The sequence below is a fragment of the Girardinichthys multiradiatus genome, chromosome 19 (assembly GCF_021462225.1).
Source record: "Girardinichthys multiradiatus isolate DD_20200921_A chromosome 19, DD_fGirMul_XY1, whole genome shotgun sequence".
Lineage (NCBI taxonomy): Eukaryota > Metazoa > Chordata > Actinopteri > Cyprinodontiformes > Goodeidae > Girardinichthys > Girardinichthys multiradiatus.
Window position 1 is genome coordinate 8152254 of NC_061811.1, and position 27901 is coordinate 8180154.

The following is a 27901-nucleotide window of genomic DNA, read 5'->3' on the forward strand; positions in this document are numbered from 1 at the left end:
TATAGGTTTCATTTCAGGTTTGAAAAAAAAAAATGCAGGGTTCTGTTTTGGAGTTTTGTTTCAGTATTTTTCATGTCTAGATAGGCATGGAAAAAAGAAATGGAGTATGGAAAATATTTCCATACTGTATCAACCGACCTGTCCATAGATCTACCCATCAGCTTCCTTCCTTATCCCATTCTTTTCTGTTTTCTACCTATTGTTTATCCTTCCCCCATTATTTCCCTTCCAATTCCTGTTCCCTCAGACCTTCACTGGTAATCGTTTCCTTCATTTCCTTATGTTATTTTGTCCTTGTCTCTTATTTTCTCCCTTCTTTCCTTTCTTTGTGGAAATTCTATTTTTTTATGTGGAAAATTTGTTGAAACCTGTAAATATGACCAGTGAAAGCTAAAATGTGTCTGCATGAAACATCAAGTCTGGAATAAACCGTTTGCTGCAGGATAATAAGTTTTATTTCCGGTTTGTGAAAACACAGACCGCTGGACGTGATGGTGCAGCTGATGGTTTACTCTCTGTGACAGTAGAAAGCCAGATTGTTCTTCCAGGTGTTAAGGACAGGTTCTTCTGCTGAATATTTTAGAGTGAAGGCTTCTGAAGAATCTGTAATCATACATTTAAAGTCAAAACGCTGAGACGACGATTCAGAGGCACATTTTATGTAAATCTTGTCAAGGTTTCATGCTCAACCACGATCAAAGCTACTGTTTTTATACTTTATATCATTTAGAGGATCATAAATACATTTCATTTCACTTTGCACAGAACATACACTTTGAGCCAAACAACCAACCAGTTAAGACATTCAGAGCAAGTTTCAAGTGAAAAATACTAAATATTTAGATGCACAGAACCAGCTGATATGACCTTTCAAACACTGTGGAGAACCAGGGACAATAACAGTTGCAATTTCATGCATATAATAAACAGGTGATTATCCATGTTTTACAGCTTAATGTACTCCATATGAGGGGGTAGAGATATAAAATGCACAAACCAATTTTGTTATGGCCCATTTCATACACAGTGCTGTTAAAAGTGTTTGCCCTCTTTCAGAAATCTTCTGTTTTATTTTGGTCACACTTAAACGTCTCATCGCAACATTTCAGTAACCAGAGACCTAAAGAAAACACTTAAAAAGCACCTGTTTGACAACATGAAGTAGGATAAAAGATCTCAAAAAGCAACACATGTCCTGATCTAAAGAAATTCAAGAACAGATAAAGTCATTGACATCAGGCTGGAAAGGGTTAAAGAGCAATTTCTAAGACCTTGGGGATACCGTTGAACCACAGTTTGTGTTTCCACCGAAGGAACTCTTGTTCTGGTTCGGTTCGGGTGCCTTCAAACTGTGGAAGTGGTGAGATAATTATCCACAAACTGGGAAAACATTGAAGAGTGGTGAACCTTCCCAGGAGGTCACAAAGGAACTGAGAACAACATTTAAAGCACTGCAGACATCACTTCTCTTAGATAAGGTCAGTCTTTAGGATTACATAGGACAGACTGGTGTGATACGCAATCCAAAGCAGAGGAAATCCACCTCTGAATGGTTAAAAAAAGAAGGTTTTAGAGTGGTCTAGTTTAAGTCCAAACTTGTGTTTTTTTGTGGCACTAATGGTCTTTAGCTGCAGTATTCAGACAGGAAATGGGCAGTGAGAGAAGGGTGGGGGGGGGACCTGCAGCAAAGGTAACAGGATCGGGAATTGAACCCAGGATGGTGGCGTCGAGGATGAATAGCCTTTTAAATGGGGTGGACACTCTACCGCTACACCACTTTATTTAAATCTGATTGAGAAGCTTTTAAAGCATTACCTTAAACAGTCAATTTATGCTGGAAACCTTCTAATGTGGCTGAATTAAAACAATATTACAAAGAGGAGTGGACCAAAATTCCTACAGAGCGATGTTGTAGACTCAGTTATATCAAACAGTTGAGGGCAGGCGTTGCTGCCAAGTATCACTCTACAAGTTATTGGGTTTAGGGGCAATTACTTTTTCACATGGGGCCAGGATGGTTTTAATGGTTTTTTATCCTGTTAATAAATGAAATCAACATTTGAATACAGCTTTTTGCTTTTTTTTTACTGCGGTTTTCTTTGTCTAATATTTAAATCTATTGGATGAAAATTTTAAGTCAGAAAAAAGCACAAACAGAAACCTGTAAAGAGAGCAAATACTTGTTCACAGCAGTCGACACTGATGATGAATATTCTCTGTCGAAATTTTACATTGCAGCTACATTTTCCTCTCCAGAGGCTCAGACGTGCTCCGATTTCTTTGAGTGTTAAACTATAAACACCTCAATGTGTCAAATTATAAATAAAGGAGCTATTTACTGAAACTAATTTATGATTCAAAATCGGTGAGTAAATGCTCCAGTGTTTGGCCCTGGCACAGCATTGAACATACAGCAAACATCTGAAAACACAGAACAATACACTGATAATCATAAAATACTGTACATTTAAAGTGGCAATCGTTCATAAATAATCACTTCATGTAAATCTAACTTTCTCCTTACAATAAATCCTTTTGGTCATTTCCTGCCAACTCTGAGCAGACATCCAGTCAAAGTTGGCAGGAAAGGATATCCCTGTTGTTTTCCAATTATTTATTGCTTAGAAACCTCAGCGGTTTGACCCCCATGTAACAGACTGTAAACTACCATTATGAAGCATAAATGTAACATATAAGGTGCGACGGATGATTAAGATGCAGCTACCTCAATAACAAGCATCGGCTTTCTGACAACAAGCACGTTTTAAAATGTTCCGGGTTTGTTTTAGAGTTTTATAGTAACAAATAGCTGTAGGCATCTCAGCAGAAAACTTCACGTTACTCATGATCACCTATAGTAAAGGCATAATTAATAATAAACCATAATGTACAAAAAATATGTGTTTTTAAAAGTTGTTAGGTAATAGCAATGTGGGATAAAAATGGTAATTTCAGATAAAAAAAAATTATAATTATACAATCATTTATTAATAAATGTAATTAATTAAATTGATTGCTTTTATTTTAAAATCGACAAGCAACAAATAAGTTCACAAAATATTATGCTAATATTATTGCTGTTCATAAAGTAGTACTGTGAGTATAACAAGCTAATATCTAGTTAATTAGTCAGGCTATCTGCTCTGGTACAGGATGCAGTCAGCTGCTTAACAGACATGCTGCTCATAGCTTACTAACTGTAATTTCAAGCCAGCATTAGCTTAATAAGAGTTAAATACTTCCAAAATAGCCAAATACATACTGTACATCTTTCTTACAAACAAGGGAAACATATCTGAGTTTTATTTCAATCAGCTGACTAACAGTGAGCAGCAACAGGTGGGGGAGGAGTAATGCAGCACCCTATTTTTCCTGCAGGGGAAAACTCGGCTCACTCTGACACATTCGCCGAAAGGACTTTAAACCAAACCACAGGGACAGTTATGAAATCATAAGATTTTAAAAACAAAAGTATACCGTAATACTAGAATTAGTATTAATGTACAGTAAAAGTTTACCTTTTATAATTTTTTTAAGCTGTAAATATACTGTAAATAAACAGTTCAAGATAGTCTAATTTCCTTTATCACATTTTTCACCCTTCTCATCTGTCTAAACAGGGACCAAATACATCTACAAAGGAGCTCAAATTTGTCTGCAAGCAGTTCAAACTTTGACATTTTAAAAAGCTAAATATTTCCATGTTTTAATGAATATAACAAGGAAACACAATAAAATTATACTATGATTATCAATGAAATGGGCAGCAAGTGTTGCGTGAATAGTTATCATATAACGCCAGTCCCCAAATATACTGTATGTATATTCATGGATGGTTCTGGTCCGTTTCAGCATTGTGCAGAGTTCACAATGTATTAATGAAAGCCTGGTCTGTGCACAGTGTTCAGGTTCAGAGGTTCTCTGGCACAGAGTCTGCAGGCAGCGGCTGCAGTTATTTTGACGTTTTTCTGATTACATGCAACAGCACTGATTTCAACTGGTGCCAGAACAGTTTTTATTATGCTCTGCTGGGTTTAAAGTCATGCTTTGATTGGACCGGTTTTTGTGAACAATAATGCTACACTAAACAGACACAGACAACCTTACAGCGACATTAGACCGACATGGTGTCACTCGTTACTTTTGCAGTTGGCCCATATTTCCATATGTTTGTCATTTAAATCCCACAGTGTAAGTTTTTGCATGATTTCTATTGATTTTAAAGATAGACAGTTATAAGTTTTATAAATTGATATATTAATAGTTAATAAATGCACAGTGTTTGCAGAGAGTTGCTTAAAATGATCCTAAATGCTTCAGAAGATGGCAGATGGACTTTTTCTTCGGTTTCTTGAAGGCACTTCAGTACACATCAAGGTTTAGGAGCTCCTGGCTACAAGTTCTAGTTAGATTTACCAAACACTGACTGATAGGCCTGTTAATGATTGCAGAACAGCCCTGGCTGCTCTGTAGGCATTAGATGGGGGGACCTGAGGGCATATTCTTTGTTTAATGCCTGCTTTCTCTCCTTTCTCAAAGTCTTTTCTGTGCAAAATGTGCACTCTGCTCTCCAAAAAAGTGTCCCTTGTCCTTGAGATGCAGATGAACCGCTAACCTGACCCAAACAACTCAGGATAGATAGTTGAGTCAGGGACTCATGTGACCTTCATAGCCCTGTTGGTGTGACTGTTCCAACAGTGTCTTATAAGGTGGGAACTCCCAACCAATGATCAGAACAGAAGATGAGTGGCGAAATGTCTTTGAAAAACAAGAGAAGAATTTCAGCAGATGTCCTGGATGACCGAGGATATACAGCACAGATTGCTCAGCATGTATCCTCCCGTTGTCCATCTCGCTTTATCCAGACATCTGGTAGATCTGGCCTGCTGTTGGGTAAGATGACCACTTCTTCACTCCGGCTACTGCGGTCTTTAGTCTCGTAAACCGTTTCCTTCAGTGAAAGCCTCAGTGTGTCCCTCTTGTTGTTAAGGTGTCCTGGTTGCAGGTGAACCTCCGCCTTTCCCTCGTGCTGCTGTGGGTTTGAAGACCCCGCCTCAATGTCACTCAAACATGTTTCGCAGGAGTCCTCCAGTCCTTCACAGGAGCTCTGAGGCTGGAAGTGCTGATAGTGTCCCTCCTTTGTGGCATTTGCGTCTTTGCAGAGTGACTGCTCGTCAGTGGTCTCCATTGTGTGGCTGATGATGGTTTCCTCCATGCTTGATGATGAGGAGTAAGATATATTGCTCCACAGTTTCCCCGCAACTGATTGGCCCCTGCAGGTTTTGCACAGCAGATTTCCAGTAGCTACATCTTCTTGCCCCAGGCCTGCTTTGCGGAGAGTGTTTTCTCTGTAAGGAGATGAGGTTTGGAGGGCTGGCTGGCAGATCTGATGACTGTGCATCTCTTCACTGCCATTATTCATATCCTTCTTGCTCACCTCTACCCCACAAAACTCAATTTCATCTGAGAGCACAGAGGGCCGGTTGGACAGCTTACTGGTGCAGGTGCTGTTCTCAAAACTGTCGCTCAGGCGGTAAGCGAGAGGCTGCAGCTCGTACTGCTCTGCGCCCCTGTGCAAGCCGCCTCCTCCTCTGGTCTGTTTGTGTTGAGGGTGATGGTCGGGGTAGAGGTAACCACCTGCCTCTTTGTCATAACTCCGCCTCCCTCCAGATCTGCCAAAGGCTCCGTTGGCAGCCGAGGCCGGCGAGGGGCCTGGCTCCGAGCAGGAGGTCACCACGCCATCTGTATCCTCTGAGAAACACGGCAGCGTGATCCTTCCACAGTTTCGCCGTGGCCCGCAGAAGCAGCACAGGGACTGAAAAAAGAAGGTTGCAAATCCACACGCCACGCATTTCACCAGAAACAAGAAAATCCCAATTTTTCTAAAATGTAAGGCAGTGGCAGGTAGCATGACAATGCCCATGAAGAAAAACGCACTGGAAACTATTGCTACAGGGCATCCCATCCTTTTCGTGGAGTGTGCCACTTTTCCTATCTTGTCTGAATGAGGAGCTAAGCTGTAGGATATGGAAAAATTAGCGACAAAGTCAACAGACAACCCTGCAGCTGAGGATATAAGCAGAGCCTCGACGCCACTCAGCTGCCACTCAAGAAGGACGAGGAGGCCAACGGTGACGAACACACTCCCTCCTACAGCAACAGTTGCATATAAGCTCAGTGGAAAATTCCAGGTGATCAGGAGCAGCAGAATAAAGGTGAGAGCTACTGAGAAGCCAGCAACCACCAGAGTCTCAGAACTTAGACACTGTTGTAGATCAAACAGAGACAACTGGCTGACGAACCAGCCGTTCTCTAGCCCTTGTGGTGCTCCTGATATTTCTGTGTTGAACCACGTCAGGATTTCCCTGTAAAAACCCCTGGTTCTACTGAAGTTAAAGCTGTAGAGATAGGTGGTCTGGAATGCCAAAATGAGGGCAGCGACCCTGCCGTCTGGCTGAAAGTACAGGCCTCCGCTATGCGGCGGGTGACTCTCTGCATGTTTCTCTGCCAGCATCATATTCAAGCAGCTTTCAAAACTGCTGGGCGGGTAGGGGAATGGGATGTTGTTACAGCAGAGATGAAGGGCATCGTTGCTTCCTGAGCACCGTCTAACAGACACCCAGCGCACCAGCTGCTCCACAAGGCAGACATTATCAGTCATGACATCTTTACTTTCTGGTGATGGGGCAGAGTAAAAGCTTTGGTTCTGGACCCTCCCACACAGATCTCTCAGCCAAACCTGAGATTCAGGCCTGCTCATGTTAAAGTCAGAGTCAAAAACCAAGGAGCCGTTACTCTTTGGGTTAAAGTGGTCCCCATTATCGGTCGGTTTGATGCCCCAAACAAGCAGAACAGTGACAGGTTTGTCCTCTCCATTCCTCTGTCTCTCAAACATAAACATGTGACGGTACTCTGCGTCGTATCTCTCAAAAGGGTGGCTGGAGCGGAAAAGCTGGGTGACCCAGCTGTCTAGAGTGGGTAACCTCATGCCTGGGTTGACGCAGGACATGTACGTGCCCCCGGCACCAAGCACTGCAAACCAGCACACCCAGATATAGCGAAACTTTACGACGCCACAGGGTAAGATCTTCAGAAACAGCAGGTTCAAGGTGTCTGAGAGGCCTCGTTTTAGTTCTCTCAGCTTCTGCACCACGCTGAAGATGCACCTCTTACCAGAACTCGTTTCCCAGAAGTCGCCTGAATTTTTGGAGCAGCAGGGCTTCCATGTTTGCGCCACCAAAGACACAGCAGGCGCCTTCCTGGAGCGCTCGAGCAAGATGAAAGAGCACGGCAGCCACACTAACGCCAGGAGAGAGCTGATGAGGGAAGCAGTCCCCAGATAAATAGAAAAACATCTAATTGCTGTGATGCTGCTGAGATAACCTGAGAAAAAAGCTGCACTGGAGGTCAAGCCTGAAGCCATGATCAAATACCCCATTTCCTGTAAGGCTCTGTTAACTCTCTTCTCCAGGGAAGCTGAAGGGTTTTGTGTTAGTTGCAGATTCCAGAAATCTGTAAAGATAAAAACTTGATTCGAGCAACTTCCTAAGAGAATCAGAGCTGCCGCCAGGTTGATCACGGGGAAGAAAGTCAGGTGAAAGGCTACTTTATAGAAGAAATATGAGGTCAGGAGTGAACCTGTGATTGCTAGAATAGATAATGCTACTATGAAGAAGGACTGGAGATATAAAACCATGGTGAACAAGAGAGATATAACAGCAAGGACTGGGAACACAGAATCTCTAATCAAGTAATATCTGAACAGCGTCTTCTTGATACCAAAGTCTATCCCAGTGATGGTGGCGTTTTTGTACGTCAGGTCCCTTCCTTCAAGGCTGTTCATGTAGATCTCCATCATGTGCTCTCCTTTCTGAACGGGTAAGAACAGAAGGCTGTACTTCAGTGTCGGGATTTGGTATTCAACAGTCTGAGGGCTGAGGAAGTCTCTGTCAACGATGAAGTGCAGGATTTGGAACACCACGCGGGATTCTTTACACCGGAAGGGAACAGAAGAGCAGCCACCATGCTTGGGTCTTTCTGCACAGGCCTCGATCAGATCTCCTCTGTGGTAAGACGGGGCACATTTCCGTAGAAGGTTCAAAGACTCAGAAACCTGGTGTGGCAGATGGATAACAATATGAGACTAACAGGATTTTAGGTGCTTGTCCAGATTCATGCTTTCCCTGATTGTTTTATGGAATCTGTTTATTTGCCAAAAGTCTAAATAACAATGTCAAGAATATCTGCATGTGTGTGTATTTGTAAATATCCTCATGCTTAATCTGCACACTTTCCTTGTTCTGCACACCAGAACCAAACTTGCAAATATGTTTGATAAAAGGAGCAAATGTTGCCTTAAAATGACAGTCATGTGAAAAAGTATTTGCCCCTTTAGAGATTTCTGTTTTTGCTTTTTCTCACTTAAAATGTTTCAGATCATCAAATTTTAAAATCGGTCAAATAAAAAGAAAAAAATCATCACAATTTCAAATGATCATTTTATTTCTTAGGGTGAAGCAGCTATCCAGATCTGGCCCTATGTGAAACTGTACACCTTATAACTGGCTGTGATGCCCCTTGGTGCCACATTTGCATTTGCATTTACTGTCATTTAGTCTTTGGAGGAATTTTGGCTCACTCTTCCTTGCAGAACCATTTCAACTCAGCCATATTAGAGGGTTTCGGAACATGAATGACCTGTTTAAGGTCATGCTGCAGCATCGCAGTTGAAGTTAACATTTTTATTGTTTTTGACCCATTCAGAGGGTGACTGGGTGGTGTGCTTTGGATCATTCTCTTGCTATATAACCCAAGTGTGCTTCAGCTTAGAGACATAAACTCATGACTCAGCCACTCCTGGATAGGTCCACTAATGTTCCCCGTTTTCTTCATATGTGGACAATGGCTCTCACTTTGGTTTGCTGGAGTCCTAGAAATGGATTTGTAACCCTTTTCCAGAATGATATCAATAACTTTGTTTTCCATCTGTTCTTGAATTTCTTAAAATAGGGACATGATATGCTCATTTTGAGGTCTTTCAGCCTACTTGAGTAATCAAGCTTATGTCAAATTTAGCCCAGCTTACCGAAAAACATGATTAGATGTTAATTGGGGTAAGGGGGTAGATACATAGGATCGGGTTGGTTTGAAGCTTCGTGATAGCTTCTTTCACTTTAATAAAATCCTCATTTGCAAACTACATTTTGTATCTTCATCTGATACTACACTTTGTTTGGCATTCTGAAACATTTAAGCGTGATAAAGAAACAAAAACAGAAGAAATCTATAAAAGGACAAATGCTTTGTCACAGGGCTTTGATAATATAACAGTCAATTTGCATTAAAAAGTACAGAGGAGAGAGCTGAAATAAGTCTTGGATTTCACTGGAGAAACCCAGTTTTGAGTTTCTACTTCCACCTCTCTGACTGCTCAGACGCTTTTCTCCTAAGCTTTTCTCCTAAGCTCCCTGCTTGCTTGCGTTCTTTTACGTCTAACTTTTTATCTCTTAGCCAAAATTACGGAAATATTGGACTAAAACTACTTCTTACCAGCGACTCCCAACAATTATTATTGTTTTAAATTTTTTTTCTAAAAGGATTTTGATGTTTTTACAATCGAACTCGAAAGAAAGACAAGTTGACGCCAGCTGATCAGCACAAAATACCTCCCTTCACCACAGATGACTTCAACAAACTTTTACAGAAATTGGCTGTTTTGGAGATGAAAATCCATCGACTAGAAGTGAATGTGGAGGTGAATATGGGGTACAACGATGATTCAACTCGGCCTGTGAGCCCAAACAGTGACAGACAGCTCAACGATTCAGCCGACAATCAGAACACTGAGAATAAACCTACCGGCAGACCCCCCTGGCATGTTTTAGGTGCATGCCCAAACAATCAAGGTGGACGACTCACTGGAAGATCTCAGCAATTAAATAAATTAGAATGGCCAGAATTACAGAGAAATGCCTCCGTTTCCCCTGGGAAAAGGAGACTTCGACAGCGAGCTGCTGTCATAACAACTGATAGGAGTGAGACAGCTGGAAATAATTGAATTCCCCTTCAAAACAGATTTGCACAACTAAAGAATGAAAACCAGGAAAATGATCCATCCTCTGAGAACAATAAAAGGTTTGAGAACAACCTTCATTCTAAACAGTCTTCTCCTAAACTGACAGAGAAAAAGCACCCCAACGGACCAAGAACCCTAATAGTGGGCAACACAGCTGTGGATGGGATTAAAAACTTCTGCAACAAGAAAAACACTGAAGTTATGATTGGGACCAGTAACGTGGTGTCCGATATCTCAGAGAATATTCTTGCAATCACAGAAAAGCGCCCGTCTCTAGAAAACCTTATTATACACTGTGGAGCCATGGATGACGTGGCTAAGAAAAAATCAGAAAGACTGAAGGAGGATTTCACTCGTCTCCTGAATATTGTTGGAGGTCTCAATATCAAGGTTTTTCTCAGCAGACCCTTTGCATCGATTTTCTGTGGAGATGAGATTTTTTTGAGACTTCTGATTAATAAGTGGTTGAAAAAAAAACATGTGCTACTACATTTGTGAACCACATCGACAACTTCAATATTTTTTGGGAAAAAAGACAACTCTTCAAGCAAGATGGTTTCTGTTTGAACAAGCCAGACGTCTCACATCTATTCTCTTCTATTCAGTAAATAATCTACCAGCAGCTTCGACCTTCAGCAGAGAACATAGAGTATCAACAACAATGATAACGATGCCTCCAACAGCTCCAGCAGAAACAACCGGCCAGTTGGCTGAGAAAGAGAGGTCATCACAAAGGGTCTCCCTGTCAAAATCCACAGGTGAAATCAGTAATTTTAATGAGCTTTTATCTGTGATATGTGTTGATTATGACTGTTTAATTATTGTGGGAGACTTCAACATTCACATGGACAATCCTGAAGACAGAAGTCCAATAGATCTATGTGACACTCTTAGAAATTTTGGTTTGACTCAACATGTTAAATAGCAAACGCACAAACAGGGACATATTTTGGACTTGATCATCACTAAGGGTCTAAACAAAGTGGAGGCAATAATTCTGTTTCTTACCCTTCACAAATTGATTCTTTTGTTCATAGTGATACTTCATCATTGCGTGATGCATTAGATAATGCAGCCCCCTTGAAAAAGAAGGTAATTATTCATAGGAGGCTAGCTCCCTGGTTTAATTCAGAGCTGCGTACTTTAAAGCACAATGTTAGAAAATTGGAGAGAAAATGGCGCCCTACATACCTAGAGGATTCTTACTTAATCTGGAAAAATAGCCTACTGTTGTATGAAAAGACACTTCACCAAGCTAGAACAGCTTATTTCTCATCATTAATATAAGAGAACAAGAATAATCCTAGGTTTCTCTTTAGTACAGTTGCTAAACTTACACAGAGTCATAGCTCTGTTGAGCCATCCATTCCCTTAGCTCTCAGCAGTCATGACTTTATGGGATTCTTCTTAAATAAAATTGATTCTATTAAAAAGAAAATCTTTGACATACTCCCGAAGATGATTACTTCATCCTCAGCAAGTGAGACAACATTGGAAATAACTGTAGAACCTGATCTGTGTTTGGACTGTTTTGATCCCGTGAAGCTTCCTGAGTTATCAGAAATATTAGCTTCATCTAAACCTTCAACTTGTATGTTAGACCCAATCCCAACCAAATTATTTAAGGAAGTGTTTCCTCTGATTACCAGCCCCATTTTAGATATTAATCTATCTTTAGTAAATGGATATGTACCACAAGCTTTTAAGGTAGCTGTAATTAAACCTTTACTTAAGACACCTTCGCTTGATCGAGATGACTTGAAAAATTACAGACCTATATCCAATCTTCCATTCTTATCTAAAAGTCTTGAGAAAATAGTTGCTAATCAAATGTGTGAACATTTACACAGCAATGACCTGTTTGAAGAGTTTCAGTCAGGCTTCAGAGCTCATCATAGCACTGAAACAGCTCTGCTGAAAGTCACTAATATTCTTATGGCCTCAGATAATGGACTTGTGTCTGTACTGGTTCTGTTAGATCTCAGTGCTGCATTTGATCCAGTCGACCATAATATTCTCTTAGAAAGGCTGGAATATGTTGTAGGGATCAGGGGAACAGCGCTAGGCTGGTTTAAATCTTATCTGTCTGACAGATTCCAGTTTGTTCATGTAAATGATAAATCATCTATAAACTACAGGGTTAATTGTGGAGTACCACAGGGTTCAGTACTTGGGCCAATTCTCTTTACTATATATATGCTTCCATTAGGTAAAATTATTAGGCAGCATAGAAAACATTTTCACTGTTACGCTGATGATACTCAGCTTTACTTATCCATAAATCCTGATGAGCCCAACCAGTTAGATAGACTACAAGCATGTCTTGAAGACATAAAAACTTGGATGACTTTAAATTTTCTGCTTCTAAATTCAGACAAGACAGAAGTTGTCATCTTTGGACCGGAGTCTTTAAAAAAGAAACTACTCAGTCAATCACTTAACCTGGATGGCATTAAATTGACCTCTGATAATTAAGTAAAAAACCTTGGTGTTATTTTTGACCAGGACATGTCATTTAAATCCCATATTAAACAGGTTTCTAGGATTTCCTTCTTTCATCTCCGGAACATTGCCAAAATTAGAAATATCCTATCCAGGAGTGATGCTGAAAAACTAGTCCATGCATTTGTTACTTCAAGGCTGGACTATTGTAATTCTTTACTATCAGGATGTCCACAAAATCCAGTTAAAAGCCTTCAGCTGATTCAAAATGCTGCAGCAAGAGTTCTGATGAAAATTAAAAAGAGAGATCATATTTCTCCTATTTTAGCTTCCCTTCATTGGCTCCCTGTTAAATCCAGAATATAATTTAAAATTCTCCTCCTTACATATAAAGCCCACAATGATCTAGCTCCATAATACATCAGAGATCTGATTGTTCCATATGTTCCTAACAGAGCACTTAGTTCTCAGACTGCAGGTTTACTGGTGGTTCCTAGAGTCTCTAGAAGTAGAATGGGAGGCAGATCCTTTAGTTATCAGGCTCCTCTCCTGTGGAACCAGCTCCCAGTTTTAGTCCGTGAGGCAGACACCATGTCTACTTTTAAGGCTAGGCTTAAAACTTTCCTTTTTGATAAAGCTTATAGTTAGAGTGGCTTAGGTTATCCTGAGCTATCTTCCTTATTTTCTACCTCCATCTTCTTCCCTCCCTGTTGGATGGAGTAAGGGGGAGTCAGGTTTAGCCTAAACCGGCTCAGTTATGGTTGAGGTGCAAACACACCCTCCATTTCTGCTACCTGTATGATCCCCTCTCTTTTCCAATGGTTATGGTCAATCTGACAGAGAGAGGTATCCCAATCCTTGTGGTTTTTAGTATAACAATGACCATCAGTGGGCTCTAGATGGACAAACTGTCTACTTTTAAGGCTAGGCTTAAAACTTTCCTTTTTGATAAAGCTTATAGTTAGAGTGGCTTAGGTTATCCTGAGCTATCTCTGTAGTTATGCTGCTATAGGCTTAGGCTGCTGGAGGACATAATGACCACCTTCACCCTCTTCGCTACGTTCTCACACTACTCTCTAATTCTGCATTATTTGCTGTTATTTCAGTTTTTAACTTTATGTTCTTTCTCTTTTCTCTACCTAGAAGCTACACCTGGCCTGGTTCTGTGTCTACCTGTGACACCTTTCTGGAGAGGGGAATCGTCCGAGGTTCTGCTGGCAACAACTTAATGCTCACCCTCTACCGATGATCCACATTGCCCTGTCTTTTAGTGTTTAACCCTTTCTCTCGCCTAGACATGGCCGAGCTTTTACTGTGACTAACTCTATGTGCTCTCTTTCAGACTAACCTTGAAAACTGGCTCAGAGTTTATCTGTTCTTTCTTTCTAGGTGAAACGACTAAAGTAGCTACATCCATTAACATTTACTTTTCCTTCCCATAGAAAGTACTCCTGGATCAGTGCTTCTTTGTTCTCTTTGTGTCTCTGCTCTGTTCTCTCAAACCCCCAGTTGGTCGTGGCAGATGGCCGCTCACACTGAGCCTGGTTCTGCTGGAGGTTTCTTCCTGTTAAAAGGGAGTTTTTCCTCTCCACTGTCGCTACATGCATGCTCAGTGTGAGGGATTGCTGCAAAGTCAACGCCAGTGACTGTCCACTGTCTCTACATGTTCATCCGGGAGGAGTGAATGCTACAAGTCACTGACTGGATGCAATCTGCTGGGTTTCCTTAGACAGACAAACTTTTTATCCAATTTGAATAAATAACTGACTGCACTGTTCAATGATTAGGATTAATTGGAATGTATGTACCTGACTGTTGTGAATTGGCGCTATATAAATAAACTGAATTGAATTAAACATTTCCAAGGTGTCTGTAACTGATGTTGCTCTATCTGACCACTTTTATTTTATTTTTGAAAGCGTCATCTGCAATGACTCAGTTTGCCAAAGAGACAGAGAAGAAAACGCATCTTTAAGGACGGTGCTGCTGAAACCTTTAACCAGATTTACTCTTCTACCTCCACTTTGCCCTGTAACACTGTAGATGAGCTGGTAGATAACTTTCATTCTAAAATCTCGGACATCAATTGCTCCAATTAAAGCGAAAGTCGTTTCAGGGAAGAAAATGTCTCCATGGAGAAGTGCTCCACCAGTCAGAAGTGAAAAAAAGGAGTGTGGAAAAGCTGAACGCAGGTGGCGAAAGACTGGACTCCAGGTTCACTATATTATCTATAAAGAGAGACTCTACAGATATAACCTACAACTGAAAAATGCAAGGGAATCTTTCTTTTCTGAGATCATCAGCAAAAACATTAACAATGCTCGTGCATTATTTGCCACGGTCGACAGACTAACAAAACCTCCTGTAACTGTAGCATCTGAACTCCACTCTACCAGGGCCTGCAATGAATTTGCTAACTTCTTTACTGAAAAAACCCAAAAGATCAGAGAGGCAGTCAGCACATCCACATCAACTCCAGTACCAATGTTGTCTCCAACTAGAACGGATTTTGACAAAATTTTCAAATTTCACCAAATAAACTACAAAAACGTAGAAGAAATCGTACAGCCACTAAGCTCTTCTTCCTGCTGTCTCGATCTTTTACCCACAGCTTTCCTTAAGAAAGCTTCGCCTGTAATAACATCTGATTTAACACAAATAATAAACACGTCCCTTTTGTCAGGTGTTTTCCCCCAGGCCCTAAAAACAGCAATTATCAAACCTCTATTGAAAAAGAGCAACTTGGACAAGTTGCTACTACAGAACTACAGGCCTATATCAAACCTCCCCTTCATCAGTAAGATTATTGAAAAAGCTGTGTTTCAACAGTTAAACAACTTTCTAACAACGACCAACCGCTTCGATGTCTTCCAGTCAGACGTCCTGCTCACCACAGTACAGAGACTGCTCTTGTCAAGGTGTTCAATGACATCCGTATAAATGCAGACTGTGAAAGAACCACAGTGCTGGTATTATTGGACCTTAGTGCAGCATTTGACACTGTTGATCACTCCATTTTATTAGAGCGCCTGGAAAACTGGGTCGGCCTTTCTGGAACAGCACTCAACTGGTTTAAATCCTACTTGAAGGACAGGGACTTTTTGTGTCAGTAGGTAACTTTACATCAGAGAGCACAAAAATCACACGTGGCATTCCCCAAGGGTCCATCTTAGGGCCCCTCCTATTCAATATCTACATGCTCCCCCGAACTCAGATTTTAATAAACAACAACGTAAGTTATCATAACTATGCAGACGACACACAGCTATACGTTACGATGTCACCAGGTGACCATGAACCCATTCAAGCGCTGGGTAAATGCTTAGAAGAAATCAATGCATGGATGTGCCAAACTTTTCTTCAGCTGAATCAAAACAAAACTGAAGTAATAATCTTTGGACCAAAGGAAGAGCGTTTAAAAGTTAGCAAACAGGTTCAGCTAAAACAGCTAGAAACCACCAGTCAGGTTTGAAATCTGGGTGTAGTGATGGACTCAGACCTGAACCTTCAGAGGCACATAAAGACAGTAACAAGGTTGACCTTCTATCACCTAAAGAACATCTCCAGGATTAAAGGAGAGAATAGACTTTAAAATACTTCTGTTAGTCTATAAATCACTGAATGGCTTAGCACCAAAATACATTACAGACTTGTTGTCAGTGTATCAACCACCCAGACCTCTCAGGTCTTCTGGCTCAAATCTACTCTGAAGAACCGGAACCAAACATGGAGAAGCAGCTTTTAGTTCTTATGCTCCACTAATCTGGAATAAACTCCCAGAAAACTGTAAAATCGCCGAAACCCTAAGTTGCTTTAAATCAAGATTAAAAACTTGTTTGTTTAGAGTGGTCTTTGACTGGGCCATCTAAGCATAATTAGTTACGTTTTCAGTCCAATTTTCCTTTCGTTTTCTTATACATCATTATATTCTCTTTATTTTTTCAATTACCTCTGTTGTTTGATTTTCTGTATCATTGTAATGTTTTTCATTATGTAAAGCACCTTGAGTGCCTTGTTGCTGAAAAGCACTATATAAATAAACTTGACTTGACTTTCTGTTTTGGCTTCAGCAACAATCTAAAAGACTTCAGCTACAATACCTTGTTACAGCCATAAAGCAAGTCTGGCTTTAAAAATAAAACCCTTGGCAACATCCTGACATAAATGAGACCTGATAAAACAGTGGAATCTGGCACAATTCAACAGAAACCTTGAATCTAAAAGCTAATTGGCCTGCTCAACTTGCAAGTTTAAACAACTGCTGCATCCAAAATTATGGTTAGATCTAATCTGCTTGAAGCACATTACTTAAAGCTACAGTACCTGTTGTGATGTAAGGCTGAGGCAACAGGAGGCGTTAGAGAGGACCGCCAAGTAATTCCCCAAAGACCAGCTTGGACTGCAGCCACTTCTCGGCGTTCCCTCTGCTTCCACGTCATCAGGCTGCTGGCACAGATCCTGGAACTGGGCCTGGGAGCGAATCTGATTCACAAAGAAAATAAAAAACATGGGTTTTTTAACTCATGCCCGGTTCTGAAACAAATTCACAGAAAAGCAATTAATTTCCAGTGAGATAATGTACCGTCGATGTACTGTAGAGCAAGATTAAAATAACCGTCAAAAGTGTGTCAAACAGATAAAAGTAACATCAATTGAAATTAGTGCCTAAACACAGGAGAAAAGGGAACAAAAAGTGAGGAATGAGTGAACGTGAGCCAACCCTGGATTGCTCCATCTCACACATGGCGTGGATGGCCTTCAGGCTCCAGAGACTGGCAGAGGTTTCGGATCGAAACACCAGCTGGGCGAAGCGCTCGCCTGCACAGGGAGAAGCAGACGGCGTCAGTGTTCATGAACAAGATGACCAGCAGTGAATCATGTGATTGTAGGACTGGTTAGAAAAGATCAAAGTGGGCAAAAACCCTTGTGAAATGTGCCAAACAAAAATCAGGCTCATAAATCTGTTGAAGGAAATTTCTGTATTTCATTAAAAAAAATAACAGTTGAGCCTTTCCACATTAAGTCACATATTAAACTGCATCCTTTAAACTACCACATTAAACCACATTACTAAAGATGGTATTTTCATGATGTGGTCAAGCATTTATTAAATATTTCTAGTCCAAGGTTGATGATTTTTGTCAGTAGTTACTGGAAACTTTGTTTAATTAAAAGAACTGGGTGGTTCAGGACTTCCTTACCTGGAGCATCACAGAGGAAGGTGTGCAGAGAAAAGTCTGCAGCCAGCATCCTCTTAATACGACCTCTGGAGGCGAGCTGACTGCCATTACTGTCTCTGCTGACAACGCCAGACCTGGCAAAGCTGGAATGTCAGGAACCTGTTATTTCTTTAAACACATGTATCTGAAGTGGAAATATACTTTACTTTCAGGAATGATCAATTCTGAGTTTACTTATAGCCATCAAATGGCACATTGATTTTGGCAATTAAAGATAGTGCATACATTTTCAGCAGGACTGAGCTCTGAGCCATTCTAGAAGCTTAATATTAGCCGGTGTTGCCCATTCCAAAACTAGCTTGGATTTGTGAATTGAATATTTTTAAAAAGACGGATCTTGGCATAGAAAACAGTCCAAGAATTTCCGACAGGCCTGTTATTATCATCCAAAAAGTAGACAGGGATGTTTTTGGGATCATAGTCCTGTTGATACACCCACCTGTGTCCAAGTTTTAGTTTTATGTTGATTTCAGATAAAGTTGAAGAATGATGGAATGATAAAGCAAGCTAACATTAAGCTTTTTGTGGCCTTGACCTCAATACTATTGAGAATGTATGTTTTAAAGCCGGGTTTCTGCCCAGAGACCAGCCAATTTAAAGGAACTCTGCCAAGAGAAGTGGTAAAATCTCCATCCAGAATCAAGCCAGATGTTTTTGATGAATTTAAAATTTGTGGGTTTTTTTCATCTTGCTAAGGGACCAAATATTAGTGGGGGTGTATGTATGTATATATTTGACCAAATCCCCAATAAATTCAGACTTCTGCACCTCATTCGTCTTATTAGTAATAATTAATGTTGGATATTTTATAATCATTTACAACCACCCTGGAAAAAGAAAAGTTCAAATGCATCCCCAAAGCCTTAAAAATAATATCATTTCCATGCATAAATATGAACGAGTCGCTGTAACTGTATAGATTCTAACTGAGGGCCACTGCAAGCCTAATATCTAATCCAGGGTCAGTGTAGAGTCTGTTTGCATTGGTTACAGATCTATTCTCTCCATGTAGGCTCTCCTGATTATACTCCAACTTTCTGCTGACCTTTTGCTGAGTTGCTGTGGTACAGCAGACAGAGTTTTCCCCTGGCCGGTTTCCTGCTGAAGCTTGGACAAGCTGGACAGCCGAACTCCGATGTATGTTCCCCGTGGCTGGAAACCCTGAGGTGTTCAGAGCACAATGATTCACTCAAAATATACGTCAAGGCTTATTATACAGAAAGAATGCTAATCCTCGACACACTCCTGTAGCTATAGAGCATCCAGCATTTATGTTTTAGTTGGTATGCTCACACTTTACTATCAATATAAATTTGTTTTCTGTCTAAGGATGCATCTAAAAGGGAGCTTATTTAAATTAGATGTGATCTAATTCAGCATGGCTCATTGATGAGACTGAACTGAATAGATAAGGAGGCATGTAGGCACAGTATAAATACTAACATCCAGATGTTTCTATTTTACATTTGATGTGAGGTGACAGAGCAGATACAGCGAGGTGAGATTTTAAAATTATATCCTGGTGACTATGGGTCTCATTTACTCACTAAAAGCGGATCCGAGAAGTCTGGCAGTGAACTAATGAACAGTCCAGCCAGTGAGCATCCCAGCAGCAGTATGGCACAACCCAGCAGCACCACTAAGGGATGGTCCACTAACAGCTGGGAATACCTGCAGAGACAGAAAACAAGAAATGAAAGAGCAATCAGTGACACCAATTTTTAAAAAGATAATAAATAAAAAGCCTATCCTGAGATATAGTACTCACTTTCTAATGATGAAGTTAAGTCCCCCATTCCTGTAAATAATTGAAATGTTATGTTACTAACAGAACATTAATTTGCCAAAAACTATCTACTCTTTGTCTTGCATTGATCCAAGATCAGGTCATAGGGCCCATCACTGCATGGGGGTCCTATCCTAAAACACTCAACCTAATCTAGGATGGTCCCCCATTCCCTCTATTCCAGGCAAGGAACCTTTGAACCGCTCTTAGACTTGTTTCTCTCCTGGGACCAAATTGACATGGTGGACCCAACCAGGGGTCAAAGTCCAAAGACAAAATGGCCATCTGGATCATAGGCCTCATAAAGTAAAGGTTGTACTGAGGGGGAGGATAAATATTCACGTCAAGCTAAAATGGATGATATAATCACTGTACCTAAAAATGTTTAAAATAATGGAATAATTGTTGGTGGATTTATTGACATTCATTTAAATGAAAATTATTATCTTAAATCATTATAAACAACAAGCAAAAGGATTAAGATGGTTTTACTTTTTTTTTTAAATCTACCTGCCATTTTATTTGTTGAGTCGACTCAAAAGCTTACTGGAAATTTGTCACATGCCATCTGTGACAATCTGACATCAAGTTCTAGGTAGTTTGGATATGAACAAATAGGATTGCAAACATAAATTTGTGTTTTTTGAGCCCACCTCACTGACACCACGTGGCGCTGCTTTGGTTTGGTCTGTGTCCTGCTCTCGTTTGAGCCGTGCAACCAGTGACACCTTGCCGACCCATGACAGGACGCCTGATGGGCAGAACCACAGCTGTGTCCTGATTTCACCGCCACCCCTCTGTCAGCATGAGGACAAGCTGTGTTTGAATGGCAGCAGTGGGGTTTGACTGACTCGTGGCGGCTGCAATGTGGGCATTTATGGTTCTGTGGCGAATGACAGGCTCCGGTCTCAAGGCGCTGGGGGACCTGAAATACAAACGCATATGAAGAGAGCTAGAGTATTCACACCCCTTATACCTCATTATATTTTGTCACATTACAAACATAAACTTTAATTTATTGGGATTTTATGTGATGACCATCTATCTAAATGGGCAGGAATGGGCAAGAAGTGCTGTAATCAGAGGACCTGGCAAAAAGGTCCATGGTATTTCTGGAGGAGCTGGAGAAATCCACAGCTCAGGTGGAAGACTCTATTGTGAGGACAACTATTCTTCATGCACTCCACAGTAACTACTGTAGTTTTCCACAAGCTAAGTAAGGCACACAGCAAGCATGTGGAAGAAGATGCTCTGGTCAGATAACACTGTGTCAAGCAAAACTAATCCTGAACATACTATGCCCACTGTGAAACATGGTGGTGGCAGCATCATACTGTGTGGAGGTTTTTTCCCCAGCAGAGAGAAGGAAATTGGTCAGAGTTGAGGAGAAAATGGATGGCAGGAAATACAGGACAATTCTGAAAGAAACGTTTTTAAAGGGCTGAAATAGACTTGTGACTGGGGGCAGAGGTTTACCTTCATGCAGGTGAATGACCCTAAACCTCCAGCAAAGGAATGATTAGATCAAAGCATTTTCATGTGTTAGAATGGCATAGTCAAAGTCCTGACCTAAATCCAATAGAGGGGCTTTGGCAAGCTTTGAAAATTTATGTTCACAGAGGCTCCATTTTGGAGAGATCAACAGGCAGAAAATTCAGGGTGTTGTACAAAGTGTTCAGGGAGCCTGAATGCAAATAAATTTCACACTTGCAGATATTATTCATAAAAAACATTTTTCTTCAATTTTACAATCAGGCACTACTTTGTGTTGGTTATCACATAAAATTCCTATAAGATACATGACAGACACTGTGCTGTACAGACATTTGAATAATACAACAGCAGTTTGGCAGCCCTTCCTAAATATAGCAGGTATTTAGCTGAATGCTGAACACAGTGCTGCACTCAAAGCTCAGGCATACTTGATGGTAAAGCTGGAACGAGGAGGAGGGTCTGCCAAGGCTGCTGCAGCTGTCACAGAGCTCCTCTGCAGAGGGGATGACCGTCAGTTGGGCCTTAACAGAACCGTCAGGGGGGCACAGAGAAACCACTGGGATACGACTGGGCAGAGAAGAGACATGAGGAAACATGTCACAGCAACAACGTGAGGGAATAAATAATTGGGAGGGAAAGTAACGGTGACAGAAGCAATAAATACATAACATTTAAGCCTGACAGTTTCTGCTTTATGTTTCTTGGCTCCACTTCCTTATATTTTCTAGGGAAAACTGCAGAAGCAATGAGGTAAGAAATGGATTTTAGAAACATGTTGTGGCTTCAGGTTGTAGGTAGGCCAAAATAGAGAGGAAGAGGAATGATTTAGGTAGGAATTTCACATCATGATGCTGCATCAGGTTGAAGTGTGTTAGCTGGCTGTCCATGAAAGATAACACAAAACACTGAGTTATTGCTAATTGCTGCCAGGAGAACCCTGGAGTTTCTCCACCCTCATTCCTTAAATACAGGTCCTTCTCAAAATATTAGCATATTGTGATAAAGTTCATTATTTTCCATAATGTAATGATGAAAATTTAACATTCATATATTTTAGATTCATTGCACACTAACTGAAATATTTCAGGTCTTTTATTGTCTTAATACGGATGATTTTGGCATACAGCTCATGAAAACCCAAAATTCCTATCTCACAAAATTAGCATATTTCATCCGACCAATAAAAGAAAAGTGTTTTTAATACAAAAAACATCAACCTTCAAATAATCATGTACAGTTATGCACTCAATACTTGGTCGGGAATCCTTTTGCAGAAATGACTGCTTCAATGCGGCGTGGCATGGAGGCAATCAGCCTGTGGCACTGCTGAGGTCTTATGGAGGCCCAGGATGCTTCGATAGCGGCCTTTAGCTCATCCAGAGTGTTGGGTCTTGAGTCTCTCAACGTTCTCTTCACAATATCCCACAGATTCTCTATGGGGTTCAGGTCAGGAGAGTTGGCAGGCCAATTGAGCACAGTGATATCATGGTCAGTAAACCATTTACCAGTGGTTTTGGCACTGTGAGCAGGTGCTAGGTCGTGCTGAAAAATTAAATCTTCATCTCCAAAAAGCTTTTCAGCAGATGGAAGCATGAAGTGCTCCAAAATCTCCTGATAGCTAGCTGCATTGACCCTGCCCTTGATAAAACACAGTGGACCAACACCAGCAGCTGACACGGCACCCCAGACCATCACTGACTGTGGGTACTTGACACTGGACTTCTGGCATTTTGGCATTTCCTTCTCCCCAGTCTTCCTCCAGACTCTGGCACCTTGATTTCCGAATGACATGCAGAATTTGCTTTCATCCAAAAAAAGTACTTTGGACCACTGAGCAACAGTCCAGTGCTGCTTCTCTGTAGCCCAGGTCTGGGGAATGCGGCACCTGTAGCCCATTTCCTGCACACGCCTGTGCACGGTGACTCTGGATGTTTCTACTCCAGACTCAGTCCACTGCTTCCGCAGGTCCCCCAAGGTCTGGAATCGGCCCGTCTCCAAAATCTTCCTCAGGGTCCGGTCACCTCTTCTCGTTGTGCAGCGTTTTCTGCCACACTTTTTCCTTCCCACAGACTTCCCACTGAGGTGCCTTGATACAGCACTCTGGGAACAGCCTATTCGTTCAGAAATTTCTTTCTGTGTCTTACCCTCTTGCTTGAGGGTGTCAATAGTGGCCTTCTGGACAGCAGTCAGGTCGGCAGTCTTACCCATGATTGGGGTTTTGAGTGATGAACCAGGCTGGGAGTTTTAAAGGCCTCAGGAATCTTTTGCAGGTGTTTAGAGTTAACTCGTTGATTCAGATGATTAGGTTCATAGCTCGTTTAGAAACCCTTTTAATGATATGCTACTTTTGTGAGATAGGAATTTTGGGTTTTCATGAGCTGTATGCCAAAATCATCCGTATTAAGACAATAAAAGACCTGAAATATTTCAGTTAGTGTGCAATGAATCTAAAATATATGAATGTTAAATGTTCATCATGACATTATGGAAAATAATGAACTTTATCACAATATGCTAATATTTTGAGAAGGACCTGTATATTCAGGAAACTCGTGTGACAAATGTCAGCTGTGCTGACATACGGATGACAGATTTAGAGACATCAAAAATCCAGGAACCGGAGAGACCACAACCGTCTGCCATTTCAAAGTGACCTGAAATGATCCATCTCCAGCAGTCACTGGGGAAACACAGGTTGGTCCCAAGAAAATTTTAAATCTGAGGAAAGTTCTCTTTCCAGTTCTATGCATGCAAGATCAGATCCTGAAAGCTAATGGATTATCCTGGTGGGTTTGAAAACTTCATGCATCTCTTTGTCCTTTCCTTCATTTTGCTCCTCTTCCTTCCCCTTATCTGCTTATAATTTCTAGGTTCTTAATCAACTTTAATCAATACAGAGGGCTCTTTAAGTGATTATTGTCCTTGTATAGATGATTATTGTGTAGACCGAGCTTGTGTTTTATTATAAAAAGACTTCTGTAAATCAGGAGGGAGTCTCATTCATCTTTTGATGCGACACTGAAAGCGTTTGCAGACTAGTGCACGAAGTGCTGTTCCAATACTTTTGGAGGGCAGCATAGCTTTTTGAAGCTCTATGAATCTGGACTTGAGGAGGGAACTGTAGCAAACAAATATGCTGACGCCACAGAAAAGAGCTCTTCTTGTAAAACAAGAATCCTATTCACAGCACAACACTTTAAATCTATCTCCGCAATAAAACATCATATCTGACCTACTTCTGCATCAGCCATTACACTATTAGGCTGTGGACTGAAGCATTGAATGATTTACTTATAAACAGCCCGAGCTGCTGTCTAATGACTCTTCTCTGTAAAAGGGTCTGTGTTGTTTGTTTTCCAGCAGTCTGGATGCAGCCAGTCTTGTCGTCTCATAACCATGGCAACAGAGGGAGCCAGCAAAGCCCAGCTGACCTCACACAGATACAGTGGCATCATGGTAAAAGGCGCTCCGATGATGAGTGAAGTCAGGTGGTTGAGTTGATTGAAGATCTCAGCCGCTGTGTTTCTTTGTGCTTTGTTCTAAAATAAAACTGATAAAAATCTAAATACTTTATTACCCAAAATGTGCACTTGGTCACAATGCATTTTATCAGGGGGTTTAGCCCATTTTGGTGCAGAAACATGAAGAACCCAGATGCCTTATTGCTAATGAACACGCAGAGAACCCAAATTTAGAGTACTTATCAATATTTCAGAGATATTATATAAAACAATACACACAGGACGATGTCTGCCGGCTGCTCCAACAAATCAGGACTCTGGCAGAGCGGCCTGGCGTCAGTGTGTCTGTGGTGTGTATGAGGTATCTGCACCTGAAATTACTTCCCAGTGCCACTCGACACCTTGTGAACTGTATTTAAACAAATATATATAAAAACAAACGCAGTGTGGAACTGAAAACCTGAGTTTAGCAAAATGACCAAGTTAAGCAGAAGTTCCTGTTGTTCACATCGCTGACTGTTTCCAGTTATCCAACTTATTAAAATTTCATAAAGAATCAGATTTCTTAAGTGCATATAACAGCTGTTTCTTTTATAGACATTTTATTAGAAAAATTCTCCAAATAGTTTCAGTGAAGATGTCTTAACGACTATCAGTCTGATTTCATTTAATCGATGACCATGAAGCAACCTTTTTCACTGGTTAAATCCAATCAGTCTCATCACTCATCAAGTTGCAAATTGTGTGAGCCTGTGTGTTTACATAATTTAATGTCAATTTTAACAATACTGAAAAATTCAATTCAGCAGTTGCTCTATAAAAACTGAGGAAAAAGCTCTTTTAAAAACATAATAAAAACTGCAATCTCTGGTGAGTAATAAATTAGGACAGTCACATTTATTCCTGCATAAAAATAATAAAATCACACAAAGGCATATCACATCAGGTGCCAATGATGAGACTATTACTCATCGTTTAGAAGGAGGTTTTACTTGTTTAAACCTCCGTTTGGTTTGGTGTGCTCCTGACTGTTAAGGTCAGAATGAGCAGGATCGAAAGAGCCACCAGAGGCCTTCAGAATGAAAACTGTAGCAGCTTTGAAGACCTCTTTAAGAAAGCTAAAGAGGTCTCAAAAGATTCTGAAATCAAATCCAAAGACAATCTACAGTATAGAAGTAGTCCGTGGTTTGGGAAACTTTGCTGCATCAGGTCCTTTCCAGTTTCCCATCATAGAAGCCACCAGGAATTTCAGTGCGTGTCAGAAGTTGCTGTTTAATTACTCTGAACCACATGCTTTGCTGCTACGTGGTTTCAAAATAACCGCTAGAAGGATAGTCTCATTGGATCCCTCAGGAGTTCAGTCTGCCCACAGGTCATGCTTAGATAGGAACCTGGAGCTAGCCTCGTCTGGTACTGGCTTCTGGGATGCCAAGACATTTTGGATTTAAAAGCAGATGTTAAATGCAAAGGTTGCTTGCTCAGGAAAATGTTTCTGAAGACTTAAACACACTTCTGAGATGAGTGAAAAATACAGAAGTGGCATAATTTACATAGACAGAAAATCACAGATATGAGAACGAACATTGAGTTGCTTTGCACATTGAAGGTATTTTACCGGATGTTATAATTTCACAGGATTTGAAACAGTCTCACACTCATAACTTATACAATGACCATTCATCGTTCAAGCTTTTGGTTAATAACTAGGATTTTCAAAGAATCCAACTCAGCTGCAGGTGATTTGAGCTAAACAGAACAGCTTGAGATGTCAGAAAAACATTGCATCAATGCTTAAAGATTGACTGAACCAAGGGTTCCAGTAAAATTCAACAGGCCATTTGAAATCAGCAAATCATGTTTTATTGGTAAAAAGGTTAAATGGTGGGTTCATGTAATATATTTTAGAAAAAGTTGTTTTTCTGGTTGAAACCGTCATCTGAAAACTCCTGAAACACCCCCCTCTTCATACCAGTCAATGTGAAGTCTGAAACTGACAATCCAAAAACTCACTGCTGACCTTTACAAATCAGATCTATTGGGACAAGATGTTAAAATACCATGGAGAGTCTGCCTTATGCACATCAATGAAAAATAGAAAACATTCTCCTTACAGCGACAGAGATGCATTCTGCTGCTGAGCTCAGCTCTCTGCTTTCTCCATCCTCAGTGTCTCACACTGACGTTTTCCTTGCAAAGCAGAACTGCTGGTGAGGATCAACATGAGTGATGGGCTGCCATCTGTAACCCAGCCAGCTACCTGACCCAAAGCAGGAGAATGAAACTCAACAGATCTCAGACAACATCGCGTGTGCTACCCTGTTGTTTGCTTGCTGCTGTACTCAGTTCATTAAATGCAAACACAGACCAGCTCAAAGTGGACGGGCTCTATTTATCCATCCAAATGAATGTTAATTATGTGGCCTGAAACAAAAACAAAAAAAAAAAAGTCATGAGGATGAAATAAAAACAATTTAAAAAAGCTCCTAATTACGCTGTTCATGGCCAACAGAGGACCGCTGATTTAAACTTTCATCTGAATGGAGAGTAAAAACACTAACACAGATTACTGCTGAGATGGCGGGTCTTAATTAGTTCTAATGCAGATTTAGCAGAAATTTGCATTCAAACAACAGCAACCCACCTCTGGCCAGTCTGCAGAATTTCCTTCTCTTCAGTCGGAGAATCATCCACCACTATCGCATCAGTACTTTCTCCAATTATCGAGCGAGCATCCATCATCCTCCTGATCAGCTCAGCTTCTATCAAAGGTGATTATCACTGTGTCCATTTTGAGTAAGATTAATTAAACAGCTGTAATTTTCGTTGATTTACTCCAAGAAGATCAGCCCAGCACTGCTTGTTTCTGAGGCTGCTACTACACAGCAGCAGCAGCAGCATCAGGGCTGTTTGCTTTAATCTGCCCTGAGCTGCGCTCTGATTGGCCGAGCCGCGCTGATGCTGCCGACGCTGCGCGGTCGCTGTCCAACCGGGTGCGGTGCTGGAGAGCCCAGAGACGGGTGGTGTCCTCCGAGGAGGAATACAGGTGCTGATCAATTATCATTAACAGGGAGCACCGACACTGATGCTGAGCTCAGTTAGACCAACTAGTCCTCGACTTACTACTAAAAAAACTCCAAACAGGCCTGAGGTAGTTTAATCAGGTGAAACACTCAGTTTGTTTTCAGTTGATACATTTAATCGATCTAGTGCAAACTCGGAATAGAAGTGAACTCAGTTCAGCTTTCACAGTCACGCTTATATTCAATTAAGAATCCAGTTCGACTCAATTAAGATTTTATTTACAAAATCAGATTTGAGACAGTAAATACAATATAAATCACATAGATAGATAGATAGATAGATAGATAGATAGATAGATAGATAGATAGATAGATAGATAGAT

General features: G+C 40.9%; 1 protein-coding gene across 2 annotated transcripts; it reads right to left on the reverse strand.

Moving 5' to 3' along the window:
• Window positions 1–643: 643 nt before the first annotated feature.
• Window positions 644–27518, reverse strand: disp2 (dispatched homolog 2 (Drosophila)). 2 transcript variants are annotated; one of them, XM_047392979.1, is made up of 10 exons: window positions 27140–27518; window positions 21466–21604; window positions 20197–20468; window positions 19526–19555; window positions 19305–19428; window positions 18803–18918; window positions 17719–17840; window positions 17238–17335; window positions 16841–16999; window positions 644–8113 (listed from the first exon to the last, which is right to left on the reverse strand). In XM_047392979.1, the coding sequence occupies exons 1-10, from the start codon at window positions 27235–27237 to the stop codon at window positions 4826–4828; spliced, it is 4446 nt and encodes a 1481-aa protein (XP_047248935.1). In that variant the 5' UTR covers window positions 27238–27518; the 3' UTR covers window positions 644–4825. The 2 variants fall into 2 exon arrangements, 1 of the variants encoding a protein (XP_047248935.1); XR_007042548.1 differs by lacking the exons at window positions 644–8113; window positions 16841–16999; window positions 17238–17335; ... (4 more) ...; window positions 20197–20468; window positions 21466–21604 and adding exons at window positions 25377–25918; window positions 26610–26919 and having other exon boundaries at window positions 27140–27447.
• Between the last annotated feature and the right edge of the window lie 383 nt (window positions 27519–27901).